The sequence below is a fragment of the Mustelus asterias genome, chromosome 5 (assembly GCF_964213995.1).
Source record: "Mustelus asterias chromosome 5, sMusAst1.hap1.1, whole genome shotgun sequence".
Classification (NCBI taxonomy): Eukaryota; Metazoa; Chordata; class Chondrichthyes; order Carcharhiniformes; family Triakidae; genus Mustelus; species Mustelus asterias.
This window is the reverse complement of record NC_135805.1, coordinates 74,234,561-74,259,970: the sequence shown is the minus strand read 5'-3', so window position 1 is coordinate 74,259,970 and position 25,410 is coordinate 74,234,561. Positions and strand designations below refer to the sequence as shown.

Sequence of the window (25,410 nt, the reverse complement as noted above, 5' to 3'; positions counted from 1 at the left end):
TGTGAAACGAGCAACCCATTTTCTGGGGCTGTAGATATAAAAAGGAGAAACAACAGTGCTCTAAACTATCAAAACATTTATTCCTGCATAGGATGGCACCATCAGCAAAGTTTACAGCGTTACAAAAATAACTCATTATTTATGGGCTAGTGAGGAAAATTTTTTAAAATGTTATCAAAATGCTAGAGAATCTGACAAATCATCACTCGTATGAATTAATTAATATTGGGCGAGGGAAGGGAGGATTTAAATTAATTTGGCAAGGTGATGAGCTTAAGATGAAAACCTTGGAGAAGGTTTGGAGAGGCAAGTAGCACAGAGTAAAGTGATAATCTAGAAATAGGAAGAAAGGATCAGACTGGGGGAAAGGGTTTGATGTGCATGTGTGTAAACACATGGAGTGTATTAAATAAGGTCAGTGAGCTGCAGGCACAATTTGCCATTGTAGACTGTCCTTTGATTCGAGGATGACATGTCCTCAAGGCTGTGAGTCTCTGCCGTGGGTCTTCATGTGACTGAACAGGTTGATTCTCAACCCACAGATATTCAGGCACATGGGGCAGGACATTTCACAAGGTAGTACAAAGGGCAGGATTAGAATCTTAATATTCCTGGCAAGAAAGATAGGGAAAAATAGGAGAGTGACATGGAGTACTGATCAAATTATTTGAGCTCTGGAAAGGAATGATATAGTTGAGGGGGCAATTTGACTAGAATTAAGGAGCAATAGAGGAGTTATTCTATTCAGTGCACTCTTCTATAGGCTACCAAATAATGGGACGATGATCAAGGAGCAAATTTACAAGAACTATAAAGTAGTCACTTTATGGTACAGCACTTGTATGTTGCTAAAAAGAGAAATATGTTGCCAATGCTTTTTGGCTTCCACTCATAAGGATAAATGCAAGAATGCCAAAATTCAAACAGCAATTTACACTACAAGAGAAAAGTACTGCTGATTGGTTGGCCAGGCAATTCTGATTGGTCGTCCATTCTAGTCGAGGCACTGTCAAGGAGAAAGCAATGGGAACTATAGGTTCTACTGGGTAATTCAAAAATGGTACAAAGCTTGAACATATTCCTTTTCTTTGCAGAGAATGGTTCCCTGAATGTGAATATATGTCACTTCTAATAAGTGCAAATGAGCCACATTAGAAACTTATCTTAAATTGGTTTTTCATGCAGCTATAAGTACATTTAAGATTAGGTAGGAGTTGCTGAACAATCACAAAGTCACATCTACAGTAGACATTTTATTTGAGTTTTGCAAGTGCAAACTGGTTGAGTCCAGTCTGTAATACATTGTTTGTTTGCTGGTTGTTTCGTTCAGCCAATTGTTGGGGTGTATGGTCTACGTGGCATTGCACTGGCACCAAACATCACTCAAAATACGTAATATGGAATTGCGTGGTAGGCAGCTTGGCTTTTTGGATTGAAGGCTGCATCCTGTTACTGGAAAATACCACTGCACAGTAGCAGCATGAAGCAGTATGCCTAAAATGTTGTTCCACTATGACTGGAGCACAAATGTTTGAAGATTCCCCCAACCCAAATGTATTATGTACATCTTTTACATCTACGGTCCTGAAAACCTGCCATATCTTCATGTCATCCAGTGGAAAGTTTTCCCTATGCATTCAGCTAGATTTTTGATGAAAATGTGATGTGCAACCACACTGACATGAACTCAAATAGCTGGATATTTTGAAGTCTGGCTGTCATTGGGTGGAGCGATGCCTAATGCAAGGGGTTAATTACTTTTTTTAAAAACATGCTGCGGTGTTTTTAAGGGGTCAAGACCACTTCACTGCCCTAGGTCATATAGTAGGGCTCATTTCCACCCCCAGTTTTACCCACCCCACCAGCATTATGCCAAATTACTGCCAGCCAGGAAAGTAAGAACTCCTGCAGGGAGGGGCTGGAGGTTTCACCCTTTCAAAGGGAGCCACAAAGAGACTGAAAGATGCCAGAGATCTTGCGGATCATCGGTGCCCATCACAACATGACAACCCGCCCTGTCATTGATTGCTGCAAGAGACACCGAGACTAGGACACCTAGGGCACCGACTGTCCTCAGCAAATGATCTGCAAAAAAAAACCTCAGACATTTCTGAACGGACTGATCCTTTATCCAGGATAACAAGCTGGTGTCGCGCGAACAGCAGCAAAACGCTGCGGGTGCTGGAAATCTGAAATTTCAGCAGGAAACCCTAAATTCTCCGCCGCCGTCTCTCCGGAGGTTTCTATTGTTATTGATGTGGGGCCTGGTCTAATGTGGAGCTCAGTCACAGCTCCAGTCACAATCCCACTCCTGATATCAGCGGGGCTGAACCCAGCCTGACTCGGACTCACCGGGAGCCGGAACTCCAGGTTTTCTTGAGCCAAAAGCAACAAAAATCTCCGACACACATTCCCACTGGACAGCGCCATCTTCCCGTCCGTCAGCAAAACAATCCCGACCCCCTCCTCATCCCCGAATATTGGTTCCGGCGCTGACTCATTCTCCACCTCTGAAAGCAAACTAGCCCAGATTTTATCTTCTTATCAATGCATCCTTGCTTTTTTTTCGGATTCTTCCAAATTGAATTGTGTTATTCTATTCATTAAGTATTACTGGTGTATACAGGCAGGAAACAGCGAGTGGGGTTTCTTTCTCAAGTTGGCGACCTGTGGATCTGTGCTGGAAACTCAACTGTTCACAATGTATATTAATAACTTGGAAGAAGGAAGCGAACGTACTGTAGCCAAATTTGCAGACAACACAAAAATAGGTGGGAAGGCAAGTTTCCAGAAGGATATAAACAGTTTACAAAGGGATATTGATCACTTAAGTAAGTGTGCAAAAAGTTGGCAAATGGGAAAATGTGAAACTGTTCACTTTGGAAGGGAGAACAAAATACGATTTAAATGGAGAAGAACTGGAGAAAGCTGCCACACAAAGGGACTTGGGTGTACATGTGCACAGAAAGCTAGCACTCAGGTGCATTAGGAAGGCTAATGGAATATAGGCCTTTATTTCAAAGGGGTTGGAATATCTGGATAAGAAAGTGTTGCTGTACAAAGTTCTGGTGAGACTGCATCTGGAGTATTGTGAGCAGTTTTGGTTCCCTTATTTAAGGAAATATATTATTTCATCGGACGCAATTAAGAGGTTCACTCGTATGGATCCCCGATATTTAGGGATTGTTTAATAAGGAAATGTTGGGACTCATTGAAATTTAGAAGAATGAGAGGTGATCTCATTTAAACACAAAGGATTCTTAAAGGGCTTGACAGGGTAAATGCTGAGAGGATGTTTCTCCTCACGGGGGAGCCTAGGACCAGAGGGCATAGTCTCAGAATAAAGGGTGCAAATTTAAGATTGAGATGAGGAGGAATTTCTTCTCTCAGAGGTTTGAGAATCTTTGGAACTCCTTGCAATGGAAAGCTGTGGGGACAGAGTCCTTGTGTATATTTAACGCTGAGATAGATTGATTTTTGATCAGTGAGGGAATTAAGGGTTACGAGGAAAGGGCAAGGAAGTGATGTAAGGAATGTCGACCAATTTTTTATAGTCTTATATGCTTTTATTTTTTATATTCGTATTTAAAATTGTTTGCTTCAGCATCTCAATATAACCATTTTTGATTTTTTTATACAAAAAACTCACAGATCTTTCCACATTCACAGAGTAGAAATTAAGTTAAAACAAAACATACGATTACAAATGAAATTCAGTGTAGTGAACAGTAACTATAGTATAGAAATACAGAAACTGAAAAAAATCTTGCTGTTTCAGGGGGACAATTCCGTTAAAATTGCTTCATGTTTCCAAGGAAGCAGATGGAGCATACGGCATTAACCAGCTGAAAATAAGCAGAGAAAAGGGTAGAAATCAGATCATCTACCAATTCTCTCCATCAGAAATTGTTGCCCTGAAAAAGAGGTATCTATAAAAGGTATGTATAGTGGTTTTCAACTCTCCTTCTCAACAGTAAACTAATTCTTGCGAATTTCTTGCAGTTGCCATAAACATATGGGGCGGCACGGTAGCACAGTGGTTAGCATTGCTGCTTCACAGCTCCAGGGACCTGGGTTCAATTCCCGGCTCGGATCACTGTCTGTGTGGAGTTTCCTCCGGGTGCTCCGGTTTCCTCCCACAGTCCAAAGATGTGCGGGCTAGGTTGATTGGCCATTCTAAATTGCCCCTTAGTGTCCCGGGATGCATAGGGATTAGCGGATAAATATGGGGATAGGGCCTGGGTGGGATTGTGGTTGGTGCAAACTCGATGGGCCGAATGGCCTCTTTCTGCACTGCAGGATTCTATGATTTCTATGTCTCCCTGCCAAGGGTTCAATATGCTGCCCAGGTTTCATCCTTTCATAGTATATAGAAACTAGAAATGGAGTAGGCTGTTCGGCCCTTCGAGCCTGCTCTGCCACTCATTATGATCATGGCTGATCATCAAATCAACCACTGTGTATCTGTTACATCGTATGTTATCAAATGCTTTTTAAAAGTTCATATGGACAACATCCCTCGTCAACCCTCTCTCCAACTTCAAAGAACCCAATAAAGTTAGAGTCAGACTTGAATCTATCCGGCTGTTTGTCTCCCAGTCAGGCATTCTTCTCCAAATAAGAATGGGGTTTGTCCTTGACATTGGTCAATAGTTTCCCCATGTGTCCTCATTTCCATAACACAGCAGTGAGCACACTTTAAAAGTACTTCATTGCCATTTTGGGACGTCCTGAGGTCATGCAAGGCCCTGCGATGTAAATGCTAATCTTTCCTTTTAACTCGCTGCTTCAAATCTATTTGAATCTTGCCAACTTCCTGAGCATAGCAGAGCTGCGAATTTAACTCAAAAGAAGCGGGTAGACTAAAGAGCGAATATTCCATCTACAATTCGGGATTGTGAGCACTATCAGAATGACTGGGAGACAACATTGTCCAATGGACAGGAGGCACTCCCATCCTCTGTTCTTCGCCATTGGTGCCCTGATGGAGTGTCTTCTTCTATTGGCTGATTAAACTGTCAATCATAATGATCCCGCCCTGGTTCGGTGACCCTCAGTCCAAGGCTGCAGCCCGGGGTTTGGAAAGGCAACACCAAGCTGCAACTCTCCAATGTCAGTCAGAAGATGCGCGGGTGCACAAGATAAAAGCGAATCCGACTGTCCAGCCTGCGGGTTATTCTGGGGAAAGACATGTCCGAGAAAACCTTGCAGGATTAGAGGATCCTAACATTACGTTGGGGGAAACAAATGGCAGAAAGTGGAGGCAATCAGAAAGTGACAGAGGCGCCGGGACTGGACGGAACAGCCAGACTGAGGCGCAAGTGGCAGGAATGGGCTGATGACCACCGGGAGTACCAGAGGTGCAATCCTTTCAGTGGCTCCCATGCGGTGACTTTGCGGCTGCAGAGAGAGGGAGAAGATTACGGGCATCCCCAGAAGGGAACTAAGACCGAGCAGCGGGGCAAAGATGCACATGCCCTGGTCGGGAAAGAAGTCGAAGAGTTGCTTTCTATTATTAGGAGGTGCGGAGAAGCCGGACCGGATGGAAACATTTGCGTAACTTTTGGGAGATTGTTTGATGCCTACGTGACAATTTCCAATAAAGTGGTGGGGATCCTGCTGCGAGCGAGGAAACACGGTCTGGTCCACTTTGATGGGGAAATGCTTTGGCAGGGAAGGGATGATCGCGCTCTCATCACCCTGCTGGTATGAGGATAGGTGCCAGTTTGTAGGAAATGAGACCGAAGAATTTGTGAAGTTCGTTGTGGTCACAGTATAGCGAAGCTACGATTATTTTAATCCTTTACTGAAAGACAACAGCAGGTCAAAATGTGAGTGTATTTGTCCTAAAAACAAAGGGCGGGATTTATAGTATGAAAAACAAGGTACTCTAATGCAGTTGTAGTAAATGCAAAGCTGCCAACTGTAAAAGTTGGCATGGAAGCAAAGCACCGCGGGTGTTGAAACGGTAAATAGAGAATTCTGGAAAAGAGAAAGAGCTAACGTTTCAGTACAATGATCTATTGTCATAATTGACAAAACTTACCAGCAGTTATTCTTGTACTGTAAATATTTTTGAGATCCATGTGTAAAAAAGCTGTAACAATCTATTTAGAAAGCTGATTACAGATATAAAGCTATTAAATTGGATGCAACAATTTATTATCAACAGAGAAAGATAAACAGAGTAGGATGTGGTGGGGAATCAACCTCTCCTAGAAATGTCCTCACTGTGGTATCCCAAGGGAATGTGTCGAGACCGTTATGCTTCTTGACATATATAAATGATCTTCGCAAATTAAAAAAAAGTTGCGATATTTGCAGTGGGTGGTTTATGCATCAGAGAAAACTCAAGATCGTATCAATTCACTACAAGATAATCTTCTGGAATTGCAGAATGGCATTAGATGACATTCCAAGCCAAAAATGCTATGTCATGTGCACCACCACCAATAGATATCTTTAAGTTCTGTCATTAAATTCTCCAACAAGTAGATACACAGTCTGCCTGGGGGTTCAACATAAGAACAGTCTTCAGTAGGAATAACACATTCAGCAGATAACATCCAAAGCAAACAGGGTTCTTGGATTTCTGAGAAGGAACCTTTGACATTGCATCAAAAAATACATTTGTTCATCCAGTACTGTACTATGCAAGTTGTGTGTGGGATCCTTAAATGGCAAAGGTTATAAATAACATTGAAACCGTCAACAAAGAGGGCTGTACGAATCAGTATGAGGAACACACCAGTGTCACATCCTTGATCGAAGATTTGGAATTGGAATCATTACAGAAAATGATGGATAAAAACAGACTGATCATGCTCTATAAAATATGGTAACCCAACCCCCCCCCCCCCCCCAATGACAAAACAAGGGAGTCATCCACACAAACAACAAAGACCATTTGTTTCCAAGATATTGTATCAACAGTATTTCTTCTAAAGGACAACCCCACAATGAAACAAGCTGCCAAAGGAAATAATCACAGCCCCATCACTTGAAATCTTCAAAACCCATCTTTAGATTATTTCCATTTCAAAGTTAAAGTTTACATTATCAGTACTACCATCTCAGCAGCTCATACCTGGTTTAGTTAGCGTGGTTGGTGGAATACCGATATTAGTCAGTGATGCCAACACAACTGAAATAGAAAAAAGCCAGAAGAGTTACAATTGGAAACAAACAACATGCTGTACCTGACTTTGTTTATGTCCTATTGTACATCCTTATCCTAATTAAAAATAACCAAAGCAATTTGCATTTGATTAACACCTTTAAAGTGGTGAGGCATCCCAAGGTGCTCCATAGGAGCATTATCAAACAGAACCTGCACTGGAACCACAGATATTAGGACAAAAGCTTGGCAAATGCTCTAGTTTGGGAATTACGGAGCCTTGGGCCCAGACTACTGTGGAGATGCCAGTAACAGAGCAATGAAATTCCAGGATGCAGAGGAGGCCATAATATGAGGGACAGAGATTTAGGGGTGGAGATGGTGGGGTGCATGTTGTAGGAGTTATAGAGATGGGGGGGGGGGAGAGAGAGGAGGCTCCCTATTTTGAAAATAAGATTGAGAATTTAAAAATTGAGGCAGTATTCAAACAGGAACCGACGTAAATTAGCACTCACAGGAATGATGGGTGAACAAAACTTAACAGCTGATCATTTTTTTGAACAGATTGTAGATCGCGCTAATGTGGTCAATAAGGAGTTAATTTTCTATAAACCTCTACTGAAATCAGAAAAGTAAAACAGCACAATACAAAATAATACAAATATGTGAAGTTCTTGATTCTTCATTATCACAGCACATTTTGGATGCCATACTAACAGTGCTTTCCAGATATAACCCAATGAGGAGTGACAAGTTTGACTTTGATGACTGTAGCAGAGAAAAGTCAACATTTTTAAGTTTGGTACCAACAGGCACTTGTATACCCGAGGTCAAACTCGTTCTACCAATTGTGGGTCAGCAAAATGGTAAATTTTACATTTGAACTCCTATGCAAGATTCACACTGGCAGAAGGTATTCTTACCAGTGTCTCATCTACCTTAGATAATTTCGAGTACAGTGGTGTGGATCATTCCCACAAGCAGTTTGAGCATCTCACTTTCAACAAGGTGCTTGTACTATCCAATATCTAAAAATATATAGAAACATAAACCAAGGATGTAACAACAGACTAGAATCACAGTCTTGTTATGATACAGGAGGGCATTCAGCCCATTGTGTCTGCACTGCCTCTCCAAATGAGTATTATAACTTGGTATTATATAGAATTATATTTTTATATATCATTGAACACCCTTGTGACCGTAACTGGCAACTTATAAACTGCAAAAACATATCTCCTGTATTTCAGTTTCCAGGTTCCTCAGTGTCTTATTTTAAAGCTGGCTGACTGTTCAAGTGCTACTTTCCCTGTACTATCTGAATATTCCAATGCTGTGCAGGGTGGCCTCCCAACTTCCAGCATCCATAAAGTTCTGCTGCCCACAGGCTCACGCAAAGTTCTGTTCATCCACAATCCTTACACTATCTAAATTGACTTCCAGTCCAGAAACACCAAAATTTTAAAATTCTTATCCTTGTTTCCAAATCCCTCATTCCTCCCTATCTCTGTCACCTCATCCAGCCCTACAACTCTGAGCGTTCAGCACTACTGCAATTTCAGATAGTTCTGCAGTACTTACCGGAACAGTTACACAGGAACAAAGATGTGCAGGTTAGCTGAACTGGCCAAGCTAAATTGCCTTTAGTGTCCCAAGTTATATAGGTTAGATGGATTAGCCATGGTAAATGTGGGGTTACGGAGATAGAGTGTAGGAGCGAACCTGGATAAGAAACTCTATCAGAGAGTCAGTGCAGACTCAATGGGCCAAATGGTCCCCCTCTACACTGTATGGATTCTATGAAATGTTCAGACAGATTAAAACCTGGTCTAACTCCTGTGTAACTACACCCTGACTACATCCTGACCTGACACAACCACCCCTCCAACCCAACCACCCTCCTGACTTGACTATCCCCCAGACCCAACTACCCCCAACCTGACTGTCCTACCTTACTAATACCATGACCTGACTACCCAGTCACCCACCAAATCCCTAACCCACCTTACCCACTTAGACATCTTTCACCTACCCATTCATTCATTGACCTATTCACTAACATTCAAAATTAATAAGTAAACTTAGCATACAGCAGCTACTGTTGAAAAAAAAATCAACATGTTCTGTTTTTCCGTGATTCACTCCGTTTCAATGGATTTCCCCCGAGTGGAGTTGTGCTGTGCATTTCGGTGAAAGATGGGTTTGGAAGACCATGATAGAAATGTCCGGCAGTGTTGGCTCAGGGGGATTTATGAACTCAGCAGCGATCGGATTATCATTGCCACTGCTTAGACGATCTGGGTCTATGACTCCACGTGAAGCAGCGCAAGGTCTCCAACACTTTCCCAGAGATTCCTCAATAGCCCAATCGACCAAGCTGATTATTAATTCTTTCAAAAGTATATTCTCACCAGACCCATCATACTGGCCTAACAAAAACAGACCTAACCAGAACTGGTGCTGATGTTCTGTTAAGTTACCAAGGACAGGATAACTAATGATCAGTGCTGTGTATTTCTTTCCAAATCTTTGAAAATACACTTTCAAAATACATTAAACACAAAAAATCATTCCTTCCTCTTTAGAGGAAAAAAAAATCAGAATGTCCGAAAATGTCACATCTCTCTTCTCTGCAGAGTTGATCTCACATGCTTACACCTACAGCTTGCCTGAAATGATTTCAAATTAGGTATTTTACAACAATACCCAGGAACAGTAACATGGAAACCTGAGTGAGGCAGTCTTGTACTGATGATTCTGACAGAAAAATATAAGGGGACAGAATTACAATACTCAAGTACAAACTGCTTTTTTTGAACAATTATGTAAGGATACACAAAATAGTCCAGGAGCTTATAACTTTGATTTAGTTGACAGGTTACATTGCTCCCAGTTTAACAAAAAAACAGATAGCAGCTATTATAATAAATGTCCAATGAAAATTATACTACTTACTTGGGAAAGGAAATACTGGCACTTGAGGGGGTGCAGAGGAGATTCAATAGGTTGATTCCGGAGTTGAGAGGGTTGGCTTATGAGGAGAGACTGAGTAGAATGGGGCTATACTCATTGTAATTCAGAAGAATGAGGGGAGATCTTCTAGAAACATGTAAGATTATGAAGGAAATAGATAAGATAGCAGGGAAGTTGTTTCCACTGTCAGGTAAAACTAGAACTAGGGGGCATGGCCTCAAAATAAGGGGGAGCAGATTTAGGACTGAGTTGAGGAGGAACTTCTTCACACAAAGGGTTGCGAATCTCTGGAATTCCCTGCCCAGTGAAGCAACTGAGGCTACCTCATTGAATGTTTTTAAGGCAAGGATAGATAAAATTTTTGAACAGTAAATTAATTAAGGGTTATGGTGAGCAGGCGAGTAAGTGGAGCTGAGTCCACGAAAAGATCAGCCATGATCTTATTGAATGGCGGAGCAGGCTCCTAGTTCTTATGTCTTCTTATGTACTAGATGTTGGTGCGCCAATACAGTTTCAGGGTGGCAGACTTGGATGTTGGTCCTTGATTTCATTCAAAGGTTCAGGTAATGGTACTAATTATATGCACGACTTGTAGGTTGCACGATTGCGACATTAGCAAGAACAGAATGTTAATGTCCAGCATTTCAGAAGTTTTTAAGTTTGAGTTTATTTATTAGTGTCACAAGTAGGCTTACATTAACACCGCAGTGAAGTTACTGTGAAAATCCCCCAGTCGCCACACTCTGGTGCCTGTTCGGGTACACTGAGGGAGAATTTAGCATAGTCAATGCAACTAACCAGCAAGTCTTTTGGATTGTGGGAGGAAACCAGAGCACCTGGAGGAAACACACACAGATACGGGGAGAACATGCAGACTCCACACAGACGGTGACCCAAACTGGGAATCAAACCCGGGTCCCTGGTGCTGTGAGACAACAGTGTCAAAATCTCGGATCTGAGCTGAAAAGCAGATTTCAACTTGTTAATAAAGTTAGTGATTACAGGCACAGTGGATCAGAAAATCCCATGCTATAAAAGCAAACACAGTGGCTATGGCATAGAGAACTACCAGCAACTCAAATTATTATATGCACTTATAAGTCATGGCATGAATGTTAATGAGCGTAAATTACAACTGTACATTTTTGCCATTTTATTAACATCAATTTAATAAAATCTTTCATGCTGTTAGAACAAACAATTTGGTCATTAACACAAGATGATGGCAGAGCGGTGACTCATTTTTATCTCAACCATCTGTAAGAATGCATTGTACATTTTCTGAATTACATGCAAAAAATAATTTGTCTGTTCTCATATTCAGTTCTGTAAGGCGAGAACAATTCAGTCAGGAATACAATAGTTAAAATGTCTCTGAAAATCCTGATCCAAACTAATATACCAGTATATTACATGCTAATGTACTAACAATCTTTCAGACACAAGATAAATATTTTACTGCTGCAAGTGAAAACATATTTACACATTTATTAAAATGTTTTACATTAATGTTGATGCAATTAAATTTTTCATGTAAACTTAGTATTTCAGAGAAAATCTTACATATGAACATTACGCCATTAAAGTTCTTCAATCTTTCCGATTTTACATTGCAGTTAACCTTACTGATTGGTATGCCACTAATTGCATGCTAATAAGTTTAACAAATCATTGCCTTTGACTTGCATACATGGAAATTTTGCAGTCTTTGTTAAACAGTTTAAGAGGATAGTTACAGGTCTTTTTAAATCAAAAACTTTGGATTTTATAGAAGAGGAATCCATTAAATGGCATTTTTCAATTACATTGGACACAAATTAATTCTTATTGACTAAATTAAAAGCTGGAGCAGGTTAAGATCAACTGTAGTCTTGAAATCAAGTCACTTCTGGAATCGTCTGCAATGGAATTCAACTGCAAGGATTCGGCTTCCACCACTCAATTATCCGGAAGAGATGTTAGCTTTTTAATCAACTGGTCAACCTTTAAGTGAGGAAGAAATACATATTGTGGTAAGTCAGGTACAATGTGTGCAAAACACAATCTATAATTGAGACTGGATGAAGCAGCGTTTTTTTTATTAAATCTTTCAGGAGATCATCTTAACCTTAGCCGATATTGATGGTTTGAAAGTTTCCTCTGCCTACTGCCTCTACAGATTCTATGTAAAAATATTTTGGGCAATTTCAGTCCAGTTCCCTGTAAGCATGCAGAATAAAACAACCCAATATTCTGTTTAATTTGGCAACTTTCTTTAAAAAAAAGGCTGGTTGGTGTAATAAATGAAAACATCACATTGACACAACAAGGGTATGGAGATACAAAGCTGGACAGAGTCACAAGTAGTTTTGCTCTGCATCCAGCTATGCTATATATTTAAAGAATATATATGGGGCTATATGAACATACCAATATAGCATTTACCTGTATCCATTTGTTCTTTAATTTGGTCAATCTATACTTATTAGCAATGATAATGTAGGCATTAAAAGGGCAAGATATGACCATCTAACTTTTAAGTACAAAATGGAACAAATACAAGGAATTCTGATTAACCGTCTTTGCCTACTGTTCATTTTTGCAATTTTTTGTTAAAGCAGATTCTTGCAGAAGTTTGATCATGAAAGCGTGACAGAGATGAATATTTACAATTGCAATTGAGTTGATTGATGTAATGATCCAAGTTATTGACTACAAATCTGATGCTTGAATCAGCTCATCCACGTATTTATGCATAGTGTAGTGGGGGGTGGTAATGTTCAACTTCAGTCAAAATGGCCAGAGTGATCCAGCATGATCTTCTATAATGTCCTTTCCTCGTAGACTCTGAAAAACACTCCTCAGAACACACCTAGCAGCTCCATTAATTCTTTTTTCTCTCCAGGTACCTCCTCACATCCCCATCTGAACAGCCAACATTCACGGTCATCCTATTTCCCTCTCGCACACGGACCTCACAATCATCCCCCACAAATGTTGTTCATCTCTCCTCTCCAGTCACCTTCAAATCTAGCCATGTCTGCATCACTGAGGGGATTTAACTGCCCACATGCACCCAAATCCACTTCCCCTTGGCCCAGGATTATGAAAAAAAGCTGGGGTCTTGGGCTAAATTGGACACCTCTTTCAAAGAGTCAGTGAAGACACAATGGGCCACACAGCCTCCTTCTGTGCTGTAAGTGACTAAGATTATTTTAGAGATAATTTAAAGTATTTGGTAATTGTCATTTGTGAAATTATTTTCTTACAATGTGGACTGACAGGGTGTGCGTTTTAATCTTCGAGTTTGCAGGAGAGCCATTTTTAATTCACAATAAAAGAGCAATTTATACTATAGCATGCCATTTCCTTTATATGGCAGAAATTTATGATTCAGATTTTAGTTTCCACAAGCTGACATAAGTCTTATGTTTTTTGAAGTAAACATCAAAGAGGGAAATTTTGTCAACAGTGTGCCGTTCCCAACCAGAAGGATGCACCAGTTCTATTCCCTTGTTTTTTTCCCTTATTTCCCACACAATTACAATTAAAATTTCAAGTACTGGTGGCATGCACAGAGACGCATGAGCTCATGCGGAGCAGGATGCTTTTCAGTGAGGAAACCTGACAATGCTGCAGCTACGGGCAGTTTATAGAAGAGCCTCCTGGTCAAACCTGGAGTTATGAGCATTTCCTATTTTGTGGATGATTTTTTTTGTACACTCTTTATTGAATGTCCAGTGCTGTATTTGCTATTCTATGGGACGTGGCTGAACCTGTATGCTCAGCTGACCACCTCCCCCCCCGCCTCCCGTCTATGTATTGTAAATGACATTGTCTGAGATTATTTTCAACAGGGATAACTGAAATGCCATAGGCAATACAGCTCTGCAAAGACTCTGCCAGCCAATACCCTGAGATGGACCCACATTTGGTCAGTATTGACACTGACCGTCAGGCCCCTCGTTTCTTACCATGACCAACAGTTCCATCACCCTCTCACACACCTTTCCCTCCCATACTCAGGACATTACACTTCACTCCTCCATGATTCTGATCCCAGCCTTTATTCTCCCCTTGATTCCTCTTCCATGCCACCAGCCCCCCTCAAGACCAACTCAATCCCGAGCCTCCATGTGAGCATTCTTTTGCTCCCCTCCCTTGTGCAATAGAATTAAATAAGGAAAATTGCACACTTTACACACAACTGCAGAAAGCCAACTGGTTCTCACCACCGTTAAACAAATGCAAACAAGTGCCACAAGATTCTTGAGCACCATTGAGCTTGTCTTGAAAGTAAATGTACGAGTATCATGGTATGCAAATATATTACAAGTATGAAGCCATCACAGGCCAGTGTGAGGCCCCATATGTGGCAAACACACTGTTGACTTGATTTTTGCATCTCAACCTATCAGAAATAGAGATTTCACATTCTACCTAAATAAGTCACCACACACCATATTTTCTGCTCTTGCAGGCTCCATAAAATCTCCCCCAAAGAATTAGGAGTAAGCCTAAAATGTAGCAGTCCTTACAGATATACTTTTCAGCAGGGGTCATGCAATAGCAACTGAAGACATAATCTATTGTTTATACTCTTCCTAGCCTGGGCTGTTGAAACCAATATCAGTACCTCCAACATCATTATAGGACAGACCAAGGATTGGAACTGTATTACTGCCCAGTGTTTGTGAGTGAATATTCTATCTAAGCCATAGTGGAGTCAATGCAAATTGTTTATATTTTCACCTATCACAACATTTTTCAACAAGGGAAAGAAAAGTACTTACTGTAATGAACCAGTAGGAATTGGCTCTGTAAACCATTCTCGATATGAATCCCATCTGACTAGCTGGAGCCAGTACATGCAAGTGCAAATGATTTATTGTGCAGAATGGGGGCCAGTGAAAGCCCAGCCTGTAAATAAATATTATAATCAACACAGTGTACAATCAGAATAATCCCAAAAATCACATCACAGCAACAAAGCTACATAAAAACAACTGAATTAGGTTCAATGTAACCTGCAAAATGTTAAGTTTGTTCATATTTTAATTTTTTTTAAATTTTGTAGCTTCATTGTAATTTTCACATACAATACTTAACCTGTAAAAATAGTTCAATCCAAGTTATATGAAACATACCAAACCGTTTACAGTAAAATTGAAAGTGAAGAGATGTAGTGTATTTTGAGTGTCATTTTAATATTGTTTTGTTATAAAAACCTGCTGTTCTTTTCACCATGCTTAAACAGTGAGGATCGTTTTCAGTAGATTAGAACATTGCAGCACAATGCCTGCTACCAACATGTACTCAGATAATGACCCTCACAATAATTACATGCCAGCTTCCCCCAGCAATACAATGCTGTATTCAATTAAAATTCAAGCACTATACATTGCTCCATTACAATCCATATTGAAATACCTTTTTAAAGGATGTTGTTAATTCACTTAAAAGTTTACGAGGGAATGCTAGGTTGAAGTTTGTTATTTCTAATTGGTCTGAGCATCTACATGGCTTTCCAGAAAATTACTGGAAAAGTTCACAGGCAGAATATTATTCAGTTACCAAGCATCCAGTTAGTTTTGTAGAGTACTCTACATACCTTACATCTGTCAGGTCATCAATACCGTTTTGTTGTAGTACATTTTCTCCAATGTTCACCATTTTTTCAACTATTTATTAAAATAGAATTTTACAAATTAAAGCATACCACTGATGCATCGCTTACATCAGGACTCATGTAGATGAGTCATAAACATACTTATGTACATCGGGACCAACATGTAAAATTGGAACAGAGAGTCTAAAACTACAATTTAGGTTGCATTCTTTAGAATCAGGGCTTCTTAAATTGGGCTCATGACCCCACAAGATGAAATTCTGGGGTGACAAAGTCTGAGGCAGCAATAGCTGACGAGGAGCTTGGACTAAATGCTAATAGCTGTAAACCCCTTTAAATTCTTGTTTCTTTTCTAATGGTGGGATGGTCTAATGGACAGATCTTTGATGTCTGATTTCTGCTGCAAAAAAAGGCTGTGAAAAGATAGTTTTTTAAAAAAGTTTAAACATTTCCTGCCATGCTCAAATTTACACCCCAGCTGCAACCCTCTCACCCTTCACCCCCACACTGTCACCTTGTTCAGCAACTGAAGCTATCCCACTCCCACTCAATGACTCTCGTACCCCCAAAATTTTCACTCTGGGGAAATGCAAAGTCTGGGGCATTCAAATGGAATAACACGTGGAAAAAAAGTTTGGGAAGCATTGCTCTAGAACATAGTCCTTTCCCATTTTAACTGCCAACTGCCTTTCAATCGCATTCTGGCCATCTATGGGTATCTTACCATGTCTCACTCCCCACTACTGAGCCTCTTGTAATATAGATCGGTATACATGTTAAGGTAGTTAACTGTGTTGTCAAAATGAGGATATGGATTAAAATGGCAGAGCACCAACCATCCATCCCCTCTCAATTGCTAATATAGAGCGAACACCAATAATGGCAATATAATAGGGCAGAATATTACACAACCACCAGTGGAAATCTGATATTCCATTCAAAGGAATACACAAGATTGCTTTGTATTTCAAATAGAAATTTATTCAATAAATCCCCTTTGACATAGCACAAGACAGTGTAACATCACACACAATGCATGCTAACTATGATTTAAAGTGGATGCCGAAGACAATAAAATAGCAACTATAGGTTGTCCACAATTCTAACCAAAATATAGCTGTCCTTCATTCTGTGTGAATAAAAAATATCTCTACTGTGGTATAATTTTGTCAAATATTACACGAGAAAGAAGTCAATGTTGGCATTTATACAAGACTACTCCATATCCTGGGGTGCTCTCAGTTCAACAGAGGCGGTTTAGAAGACAAGGATACTAGCAGAAGCTTGTGCTGGAACCTGAACTTTAATACAGCTTTAAGATTTTAAACTTCTGAAAGAAATACTGGACTCTCAGATGTGACCAGGAGGCAAACATGCCACCAAGTGAATCATTTGTAATTAGGACCTAACGACTCTTCAGCATTTGAGCTTGGTCTTTTGCCCTTCAGTAACTGATCTAAAGAATTTTGTTTTTGAAGACTGTTCATGAAACGCATTTGTAAATCTTTTGCAAGCAGGTTTAATTAAGAAAAGATGCAGTAGAGCATTGTAATATGATCTGAAGAATGAAGTGAATGCAATCTCACCTGTCGATATGTGCTCCTTCTTCAAAGATTTACAATTTGCAATGTGTTTTCTTGGCACAACAAGATAATGATGGGGTGCACCAGGTCGAATGTCCCTAAAACAAGCAAACTGCTCATCCTACAAAAAAAGCATCAATTTAAATTTAACATCTCTTGACTCCTTATTTTATTATATGGCAATTTGACATAAATGTAATTATGCATAAAACACTGATCAAAACAGGAACTTCATTGTAGACAGCAATTTTCATTTTTTAATTTCTCAGCTGTTTATTCATTTAATGCAATAGGTTAAATATATAAAAGCAAATACTGCAGATGTTGGAAATCTGAATTAAAAACCAAAAATGGTATAAATGAGCAAGTCTAGCAGCATCTGTAAGACAGGGAAAGTTTCAATGTTTCAGGTTGATGGGTTCTGCTGAAATATGCTGCCGGACATGCTGAGATTAAAACATGTGCTTTGCTACAACTAAATACATGAATAGAACAAGCAATATTTTAAATTTATTAATCTTAGTGGGCATTGCAATGCAATGCTGGTCACAAAATTAGACATTAGCAGTTATTAAAAACAGGATCCTTCATTCTGAAACCTTTGAGTAGGCGCATTTTGCAAACTGCTTCACAGATATTAATAGGCAGGATGTCCAAGTGATAATTAAATATAATGCTGGCAAGCTAACATTTCAGGTGACATAAAAGCAAAAGACTGCAGATGCAGAGTTAACATTTTGAGTCCATATGACTCTTCTTCAGAGCTGAAGAGTGGTAGCAATGTGATGGATCATACAGTGGAAAGGGGGTTGGAGAAGGTGGATCAGAATAGAAGGTCAGGGATAGGTGGGAGCTAAAGAGAGATTAACAAAGATGTCATGGACACGAGACAAAGGGAGTGTTAATAGTAGCAAAGAGACCAAGAAGGTGCTGATACTGGCATAAAGGTAAGAAAGCAGAATGTGTTCATAAGAGGACAAAGATCAGTGCTCAGTGAAAGCAAAACAAAAGGTAAAGTGACAGATGATCCGGCGGGGTTGAAGGTTGTGTTGGGACAAATACAAATAAAAAGGGGGTCAAGGGGAAAGTTCACAGTATAAAGTTGTTGAACTCAATGTTGAGCCCAGAAGGTTGTAATGTGCCAAATCGGATGATGAGGTGTTTTTCCTCCAGTTCATGTTGGGTTTCACTGGAACACTGCAGTTAAAAGTTTATTTATTAGTGTCACAAGTAGACTTACATTAACACTGCAATGAAGTTACTGTGAAAATCCCCTAGTTGCCACACTCCAGTGTCTGTTTGGGTACACTGAAGGGGAATTTAACAAGCCCAATGCACCTAACCAGCACATCTTTTGGACTGTGGGAGGAAACCAGAGCATCCAGAGGGAGAACATGCAGATTCTATAAAGACAGAGACCCAAGGCGGGAATCGAACCCAGGTCCCTGGTGCAGTGAGGCAGCAGAGATAACCACTGTGCTGACCAAGTTGGCCAAGGACACATATTTGGTCATGAGAGCAAGACGGTGAGTTGAAATGGCAAGTGACAGGATGGTTGGGGCCATGCTTGCAGACTGAGTGAAGGTGTTCTGCAAAGCAGTCACCCAGTCTGCATTTAGTTGCCCCAATGTAAAGGAGACCACATTGGGAGCAGTGGATACAGTAGACAAATTGAAGGCAGTGCAAGTGAAATGCCATTTCACTTAAGAGGAGTGTTTGGGGCCTTGGACAGTGAGGAGGGAGGAGGGAAAGGGGCAGGTGTTGCACTTTCTGCAATTACATGGAAAGGTGCTGTGGGAAGGCACAGTGGTTAACACTGTTGGCTCACAGCACCAGGGACCCGGATTCAATTCCGACCTCGGGTGACTGCCTGTTGCAGTTTACACATTCTCCCCATATCTGCGTGGGATTCCTCCAGTACTCTGGTTTCCTCCCACCGTCCAAAGATATGCAGGTTTGGTTGATTGGCTATGCTAAATTGCTCCTTAGTATCAGGGTAAATATGTGGGGGTAAGGAGATAGGGCTTGGTGGGATTGTTACCAGTGCAGATTCAATGGGCCGAATGGCCTCCTTCTGCACTGTAGGGATTCTGTGATTCTAAGTAATGGCACAAACTGAAGTATGGTTGCTTCAATTCAGTTACCCTTGGGTCATTTATATTGTAATTGAAACATAAGGCGCCTCATTCACATAATCTTTCTTCACGTAGATGCACACTGACCATCAGCATAGGCTGATAGGACGAAGGAGTCACAACTAAACATAAACTCCAAACAACATTCACTGACACGTACACTTCATGCAAGGCTCATAGTACTGCAATCCAGGTAGGAGTATAAGCAGGAGGTAGGCGTGAACGCACAGTCAAGGAAAAAGATTACGAAGAGGATTTTTAAATTGGAGAGATAAAGTGCTGAGCATTGTGGCAGAAGAACTGGTATTAGCCATTGGGTTGCATTTAAGCTTCATATGTTTCATATGAGGCCATTTTTAAAAGCGGTATCTCGGCCTTTTGGCTAAGATGCAAATGAGATCAAACCTGGGAGGGGGGGGCGGAGACGTCTGCCGACTCCAATCAGCTTGGCTCATGTAGATCAGGCCCAAGACAGGGTAGAGAGGATTGCATGCCGTGTCTTGTCAGCCTGGATCGGAAATGTCTCAACTTGTTGAGACTCTGAATTGGACTTGATTTGATTGAATTGGAAAAGTATATTAAAAAAAATTTTTTTAAAGAACTGCTACCAATGATGGAGTAGAGAAAGAAGGAACTAAGGAAGTCTCTTGTGCAAGGATGCATGGCTGAAGGAGGTTTAAGTAAGGATGTGTATTACTGAGCAGAGATTTAACACTGCATTCACATAAAGTGCAGCATCTTTGAAAAGCAAATGTGCGTGTAATGGATGCCATCTACTCCATCACTGGCATCTATTCTTTTGGTCCATCCCTACATCCCCACTCCAATTTCAAAATCATTTTTATAAACTTTCTCTGACGGTGTTTTACCTCCTTCTACTTGATGCCCAACATTTACTCTGTAACGAACTGAGATGTTTCACTCCATGAGCAACACTTTTGAGATGTCGCCTTATGATTTGTAAAATGTTCTAATGTTAATTGAAGGTTTCTCTCCAGCAGTTGTAAGCAATACTGTGGCTTTATCAGAGTAGTTGCTGAGAATGTTGACTCGCACGGTGAGATATGTTAAATCCGCTTCCACACTCCATGCACAGGAGTTGAATGCAGTTTACCCTTTGGCATGATGTTTTATCCTGGTTTGGATTAGTGGAGCTGATCATGATGACAGCAGCTTTCCTCTCCCTAATATTTCCCTGCTCCTGAACTCCAGTCATTCCAGCTGTTATAGATCCAGCTGATAATTAATAAGCAATAACCAATCCAGTCAAGGACACACGCCGGTTTATAAAAAACATTCACACATTCTGCTTCTTCTCTCATCAGCAACGACGCAGAAAGGTTAAACACTCGCTCCAACTCATTTCCAGGCCGGTGACAGCAATCACACTCTGTAATTTCAAACCCCTCCTCACCCAGTGCAGCAGATCCACCGACTCCTCTTTATTCCCGATTTTACAGAAGATGCATTTCTTATCAAACTCTGCATCGGCCGCTGCTGGAGTTTCCGCCTCGCCCTCTCCTCGGGCCGGGACCTGGGCCGGGACCTCAACCTCAGTCGTCGCCGCCATGGCAACTGCGCCAATCGAACCCAGAGAGACTCGCTTCACACCAATGAATCGAACCCAGAGAGACGGTTCGCACCAATCAATCGAACCCAGGGAGCAGCGGCCCAGTTTACAGAGTGGTAGTTTGTTGGTGATATTTTGTTGTGTGGAGACCCGCTTGTTCCCATCCCGGTGTCAGCTAAATGACAGTTTGTCTGAATGCAGAGATTAGACTGGCATGGGGTCAGTCAAGGGTTCAGCCTGTATTGGTACTTGGACATTTCTGTCCCAACAAATATCAGGTTCAATTTGTTTTGAAAGGGAAAGGGCCTGCAACAGGTCAGCCCATGCAGCAATTAAACAGACAATTGGCCTACACAAAATGTGATTCCAGTAAATACCACTCCCGTGACACTGTGCAATTTAACCCAGGGAGAGTTTCCAGGATCATTGCTGCTTGCTGCACAACCTAATATGGCAGAGGGTTGAGGCCTGTCAGCCAGAAGGTTTGGAGGAGATTCAGTCCTTATCCGGTGAGGAGGATGTTATAGAGTAAAGGCAGTAAGAAGTCTCACAACACCAGGTTAAAGTCCAACAGGTTTATTTGGTAGCACAAGCCACTAGCTTTCGGAGCGCTGCCCCTTCATCAGGTGAGTGGGATTTCAGTTCACAAACAGGGCATATAAAGACACAAACTCAATTTACATAATCTGCTGCACTGGGTGAGGAGGGGTTTGAAATTACAGAGTGTAATTGCTGTCCGACCGGCCTGGAAATGAGTTGCTGATGAGAGCAGAAGCAGAATATGTGAATTTTTTTAAATAAACCGGTGTGTGTCCTTGACTGGATTGGTTATTGCTTATTAATTATCCTTTTGTAAACTGAGTTTGTGTCTTTATATGCCCTGTTTGTGAACTGAAATCCCACTCACCTGATGAAGGGGCAGCGCTCTAAAAGGTAGTGGCTTGTGCTACCAAATAAACCTGTTGGACTTTAACCTGGTGTTGTGAGACTTCTTACTGTGTTTACCCTAGTCCAACGCCAGCATCTCCACGTCATAGAGTAAAGAGTCATGGCCCTTCAGCCCATCGAATTTGCACTGACAATATCTACCACTAATGGTAGATAGTCCCATTTTCCTGCACGGCCCATATCCTTGAATATTATGATATTTCAAGTGCTCATCCAAATATGTGGCGGAGGATATAGAGCAAGGAGGAAAGTTGGATGAGCTGCCTACACCAGAGGCAAGGACCTTAGATGTGTTTGGGAGGCTTGAGACAACCTCATTCACAGCTGCTAGCTGCAGACAAGCGCCTTGAACTGAGACCACCAGGCCATGTCACCCCAGCATTTCATCATATGTAGTACTTAGTGTCCATTGTTGAGCCTCCCCAAGCTCATTGCTGCATCAGTGAAGAGGGCAGGACTACGTTTTTCCCCATACAAACAGGCAGATACATGTCCAAAGATTCAGTCTGCAAGTGAGAAGACATCTAATAGAATAAAGCAATAAATGCTGCAACACAGGTACGGTGGCACAGTGGTTAGCACTGCTGCCTCACAGCACCAGGGACCTGGGTTCGATTCCTGGCTTGGGTCACTGTGCAGAGTCTGCATGGATTTCCTCCGGGTGCACCAGTTTCCTCCCACAGTCCGAAAGATGTGCTGCTTGGGTGCAATGGCTATGCTAAATTCTCCCTCAGTGTACCTGAACAGGTGCCGAAGTGTGGCGATAGGGGATTTTCACAGTAACTTCAGTGCAATGTTAATGTAAGCCTACTTGTGCCTAACAAATTAACTTTAACTGAATTGATGACACACAAAGACCAATTTGTAACTTTTAAAATGTAAACACCCCCACCACCCTGGGGGGGGGCTCTAAGTGCTTTTTCTTAATCATTTCCAAATGCTCCGTCAAAGTGTGGCCTTGAGATCTGGAGCCGAGGTGGAGGCAGGCTATTGATCGCAATGCCCCATGGCCTGAAATGAATTTGGCAGCTGTCCTTTAGATACCTGAGACCTAGAGGGCCCAGGCACACTGAGACTCTTCTGCACATGTGTAGCTGCCTCCTCTGTGATCACAGCTACTGGAAGTGGTCAGGTCACTGGCAGAGGTGCTGTGAAGTGCCTGTACACCCTCAGAGCACTTTGAGAGGAGCCCCAGAGATGGCAGATTGTTGCTCCTCCACCACCCTCTCCCTTGCTCTTGATATGCAATACCAACTCTGTCTAATGGAGATGGCGGGGCACCTAGAGGGCAGTCCAGGCATCTCGCCACTCTCTTATGCCCCTCTGACCACTGCTGCATAGAGCTCATTTTCAAATTGATGGTTTGCAGATCTGGGCCCATAGTCGACAGCCACTGAAGGGTCTCCCTGAGGGTCACAAACCTCTCCTTGGATGAAACCATATGCCCACAGACCTGGGACATGGAAGTTGTTGTTCTGGGAGATGAAGGTTGTTGGTCTGGGTCCAATGCTGGCATCCACATTGCTGCAATTAAATCCTACCCTGTGCCTTTTGTACATTCACTTGTTGGTTTCACTATCTCGTCTCAATCATTTGCATATTTCAAATCTTTTCACATCTCTATCCATTCTCTTTTGTATAAATTTCATTTTCATTGCATTCGTCTCATGCACTTCTCATTCACCTTTCCTTGCACACTGCTACCATTCTATTTACATTTCACGCAGTCCCTCTTGTTGTACTATGCATTTAAGGGATAGCAGCATGCCACCATTTAGGAAACTCTGTCACGTGATCCAGCCTCAATTTCACTTTGGCCTGGAGCAGGTCAGAGACACAAACCTCTGATGCTCTCAAGCTTTCTATCCATTCATTGCTGTTCACATGTGCAGGTTCTTAATCACTGAACCTATAACGTGTTTGCACAATCCCTTATGAATGATTGTGCCTCTATATCATTTATAACATACATGACATGCTGTGCAGCAGTGGTTCCTTCTAAATGACATATTGTTTAGCCTGACAGCAAGATTAAGTACAGGTACAACATAGTAAATTGTCTTAGATTATGCTATATGGAATTAGACAACCCTCGATGTTTTGATCAGATCGCAAGGAAGCTGCAGCGGTGGAGAATGTTGAAACGCAACGTGGTGACTGCACAAAAAGGCTTTGAAGACACAATGCAGATAGAGTGCTCAAATTTAAAAATAACGGTTAGCAGATAAATCCCTTATGGTGAGGAGGACAGTACATCGAGAGGACCAGCATCAGTCAGGAAAGGCGAGTGACCAGGACGTGGTCAAAAAGACAAACAAAACTGACATAGAAATCAGGCCAGAGAAGGTTAAAATTGTAACAGGTGGAGCTTTAGAAAAGTGTGAAAACAGCTGCAGCGACTTTCATCCCAGTTACTGTGGGAGAAGGAATGATGTGGAGATGCCGGCGTTGGATTGGGGTGAACACAGTAAGAAGTCTCACAACACCAGGTTAAAGTCCAACAGGTTTATTTGGTAGCAAGTACCATAAGCTTTCGGAGCGCTGCTCCTTCGTCAGATGGAGTGGAAATCTGCTCTCAAACAGTGCACAGAGACACAAAATCAAGTTACAGAATACTGATTAGAATGCGAATCCCTAAAGCTAGCCAGGTCTTAAAGGTACAGACAATGTGGGTGGAGGGAGCATTAAACACAGGTTAAAGAGATGTGTATTGTCTCCAGACAGAACAGCTAGTGAGATTCTGCAAGCCCAGGAGGCAAGCTGTGGGGGTTACTGATAATGTGACATAAATCCAACATCCCGGTTTAGGCTGTCCTCATGTGTGCGGAACTTGGCTATCAGTTTCTGCTCAGCGACTCTGCGCTGTCGTGTGTCGTGAAGGCCGCCTTGGAGAGCGCTTACATGACGATCCAAGGCTGAATGCCCGTGACTACTGAAGTGCTCCCCCACAGGAAGAGAACAGTCTTGCCTGGTGATTGTCGACCGGTGTTCATTCATCCGTTGTCGTAGCGTCTTCATGGTTTCCCCAATGTACCATGCCTCAGGACATCCTTTCCTGCAGCGTATCAGGTAGATAATGTTGGCCGAGTTGCAAGAGTAGGTACCGTGTACCTGGTAGATGGTGTTCTCACGTGAGATGATGGCATCCGTGTCGATGATCCGGCACGTCTTGCAGCGGTTGCTGTGGCAGGGTTGTGTGGTGTCGTGGTCACTGTTCTCCTGAAGGCTGGGTAGTTTGCTGCGGACAATGGTCTGTTTGAGTTTGCGTGGTTGTTTGAAGGCAAGAAGTGGCCTTGGCAAGATGATCGTCTTCATCAATGACATGTTGAAGGCTCCGGAGGAGATGCCGTAGCTTCTCCGCTCCGGGGAAGTACTGGACGACGAAGGGTACTCTGTCCACCGTGTCCCGTGTTTGTCTTCTGAGGAGGTTGGTGCGGTTTTTTTGCTGTGGCACGTCGGAACTGTTGATCGATGAG

At 41.8% G+C, this 25,410-nt stretch overlaps 3 protein-coding genes across 5 annotated transcripts in view; 1 reads left to right on the top strand and 2 right to left on the bottom strand.

The window, feature by feature from the left end:
* Positions 1 to 2,679, bottom strand: part of trmt11 (tRNA methyltransferase 11) — a 72,600-nt gene extending 69,921 nt beyond the window's left edge. Inside the window, exon 1 of one of the 2 annotated variants that reach the window (XM_078213711.1) lies at positions 2,353 to 2,679. In XM_078213711.1, coding sequence (XP_078069837.1) covers positions 2,353 to 2,430 — 78 coding nt within the window. In that variant the 5' untranslated portion in view covers positions 2,431 to 2,679. Of the gene's footprint in view, positions 1 to 1,931; positions 2,003 to 2,352 lie in introns of those variants that run through there. The other variant, XM_078213712.1, reaches the window with a different exon arrangement.
* Positions 2,680 to 5,093: 2,414 nt separating this feature from the next.
* On the top strand, positions 5,094 to 8,032 carry LOC144494120 (actin-binding Rho-activating protein). Its single transcript, XM_078213709.1, has one exon. The coding sequence runs from the start codon at positions 5,248 to 5,250 to the stop codon at positions 5,710 to 5,712; it is 465 nt and encodes a 154-aa protein (XP_078069835.1). The 5' UTR covers positions 5,094 to 5,247; the 3' UTR covers positions 5,713 to 8,032.
* Positions 8,033 to 11,554: 3,522 nt separating this feature from the next.
* hint3 (histidine triad nucleotide binding protein 3) lies at positions 11,555 to 21,441 on the bottom strand. 2 transcript variants are annotated; one of them, XM_078212822.1, is made up of 5 exons: positions 20,531 to 21,441; positions 17,285 to 17,402; positions 15,681 to 15,750; positions 14,863 to 14,989; positions 11,555 to 12,073 (listed from the first exon to the last, which is right to left on the bottom strand). In XM_078212822.1, the coding sequence occupies exons 1-5, from the start codon at positions 20,630 to 20,632 to the stop codon at positions 12,029 to 12,031; spliced, it is 462 nt and encodes a 153-aa protein (XP_078068948.1). In that variant the 5' UTR covers positions 20,633 to 21,441; the 3' UTR covers positions 11,555 to 12,028. The 2 variants fall into 2 exon arrangements, with proteins under 2 accessions (XP_078068948.1, XP_078068947.1); XM_078212821.1 differs by having other exon boundaries at positions 20,831 to 21,372.
* Between the last annotated feature and the right edge of the window lie 3,969 nt (positions 21,442 to 25,410).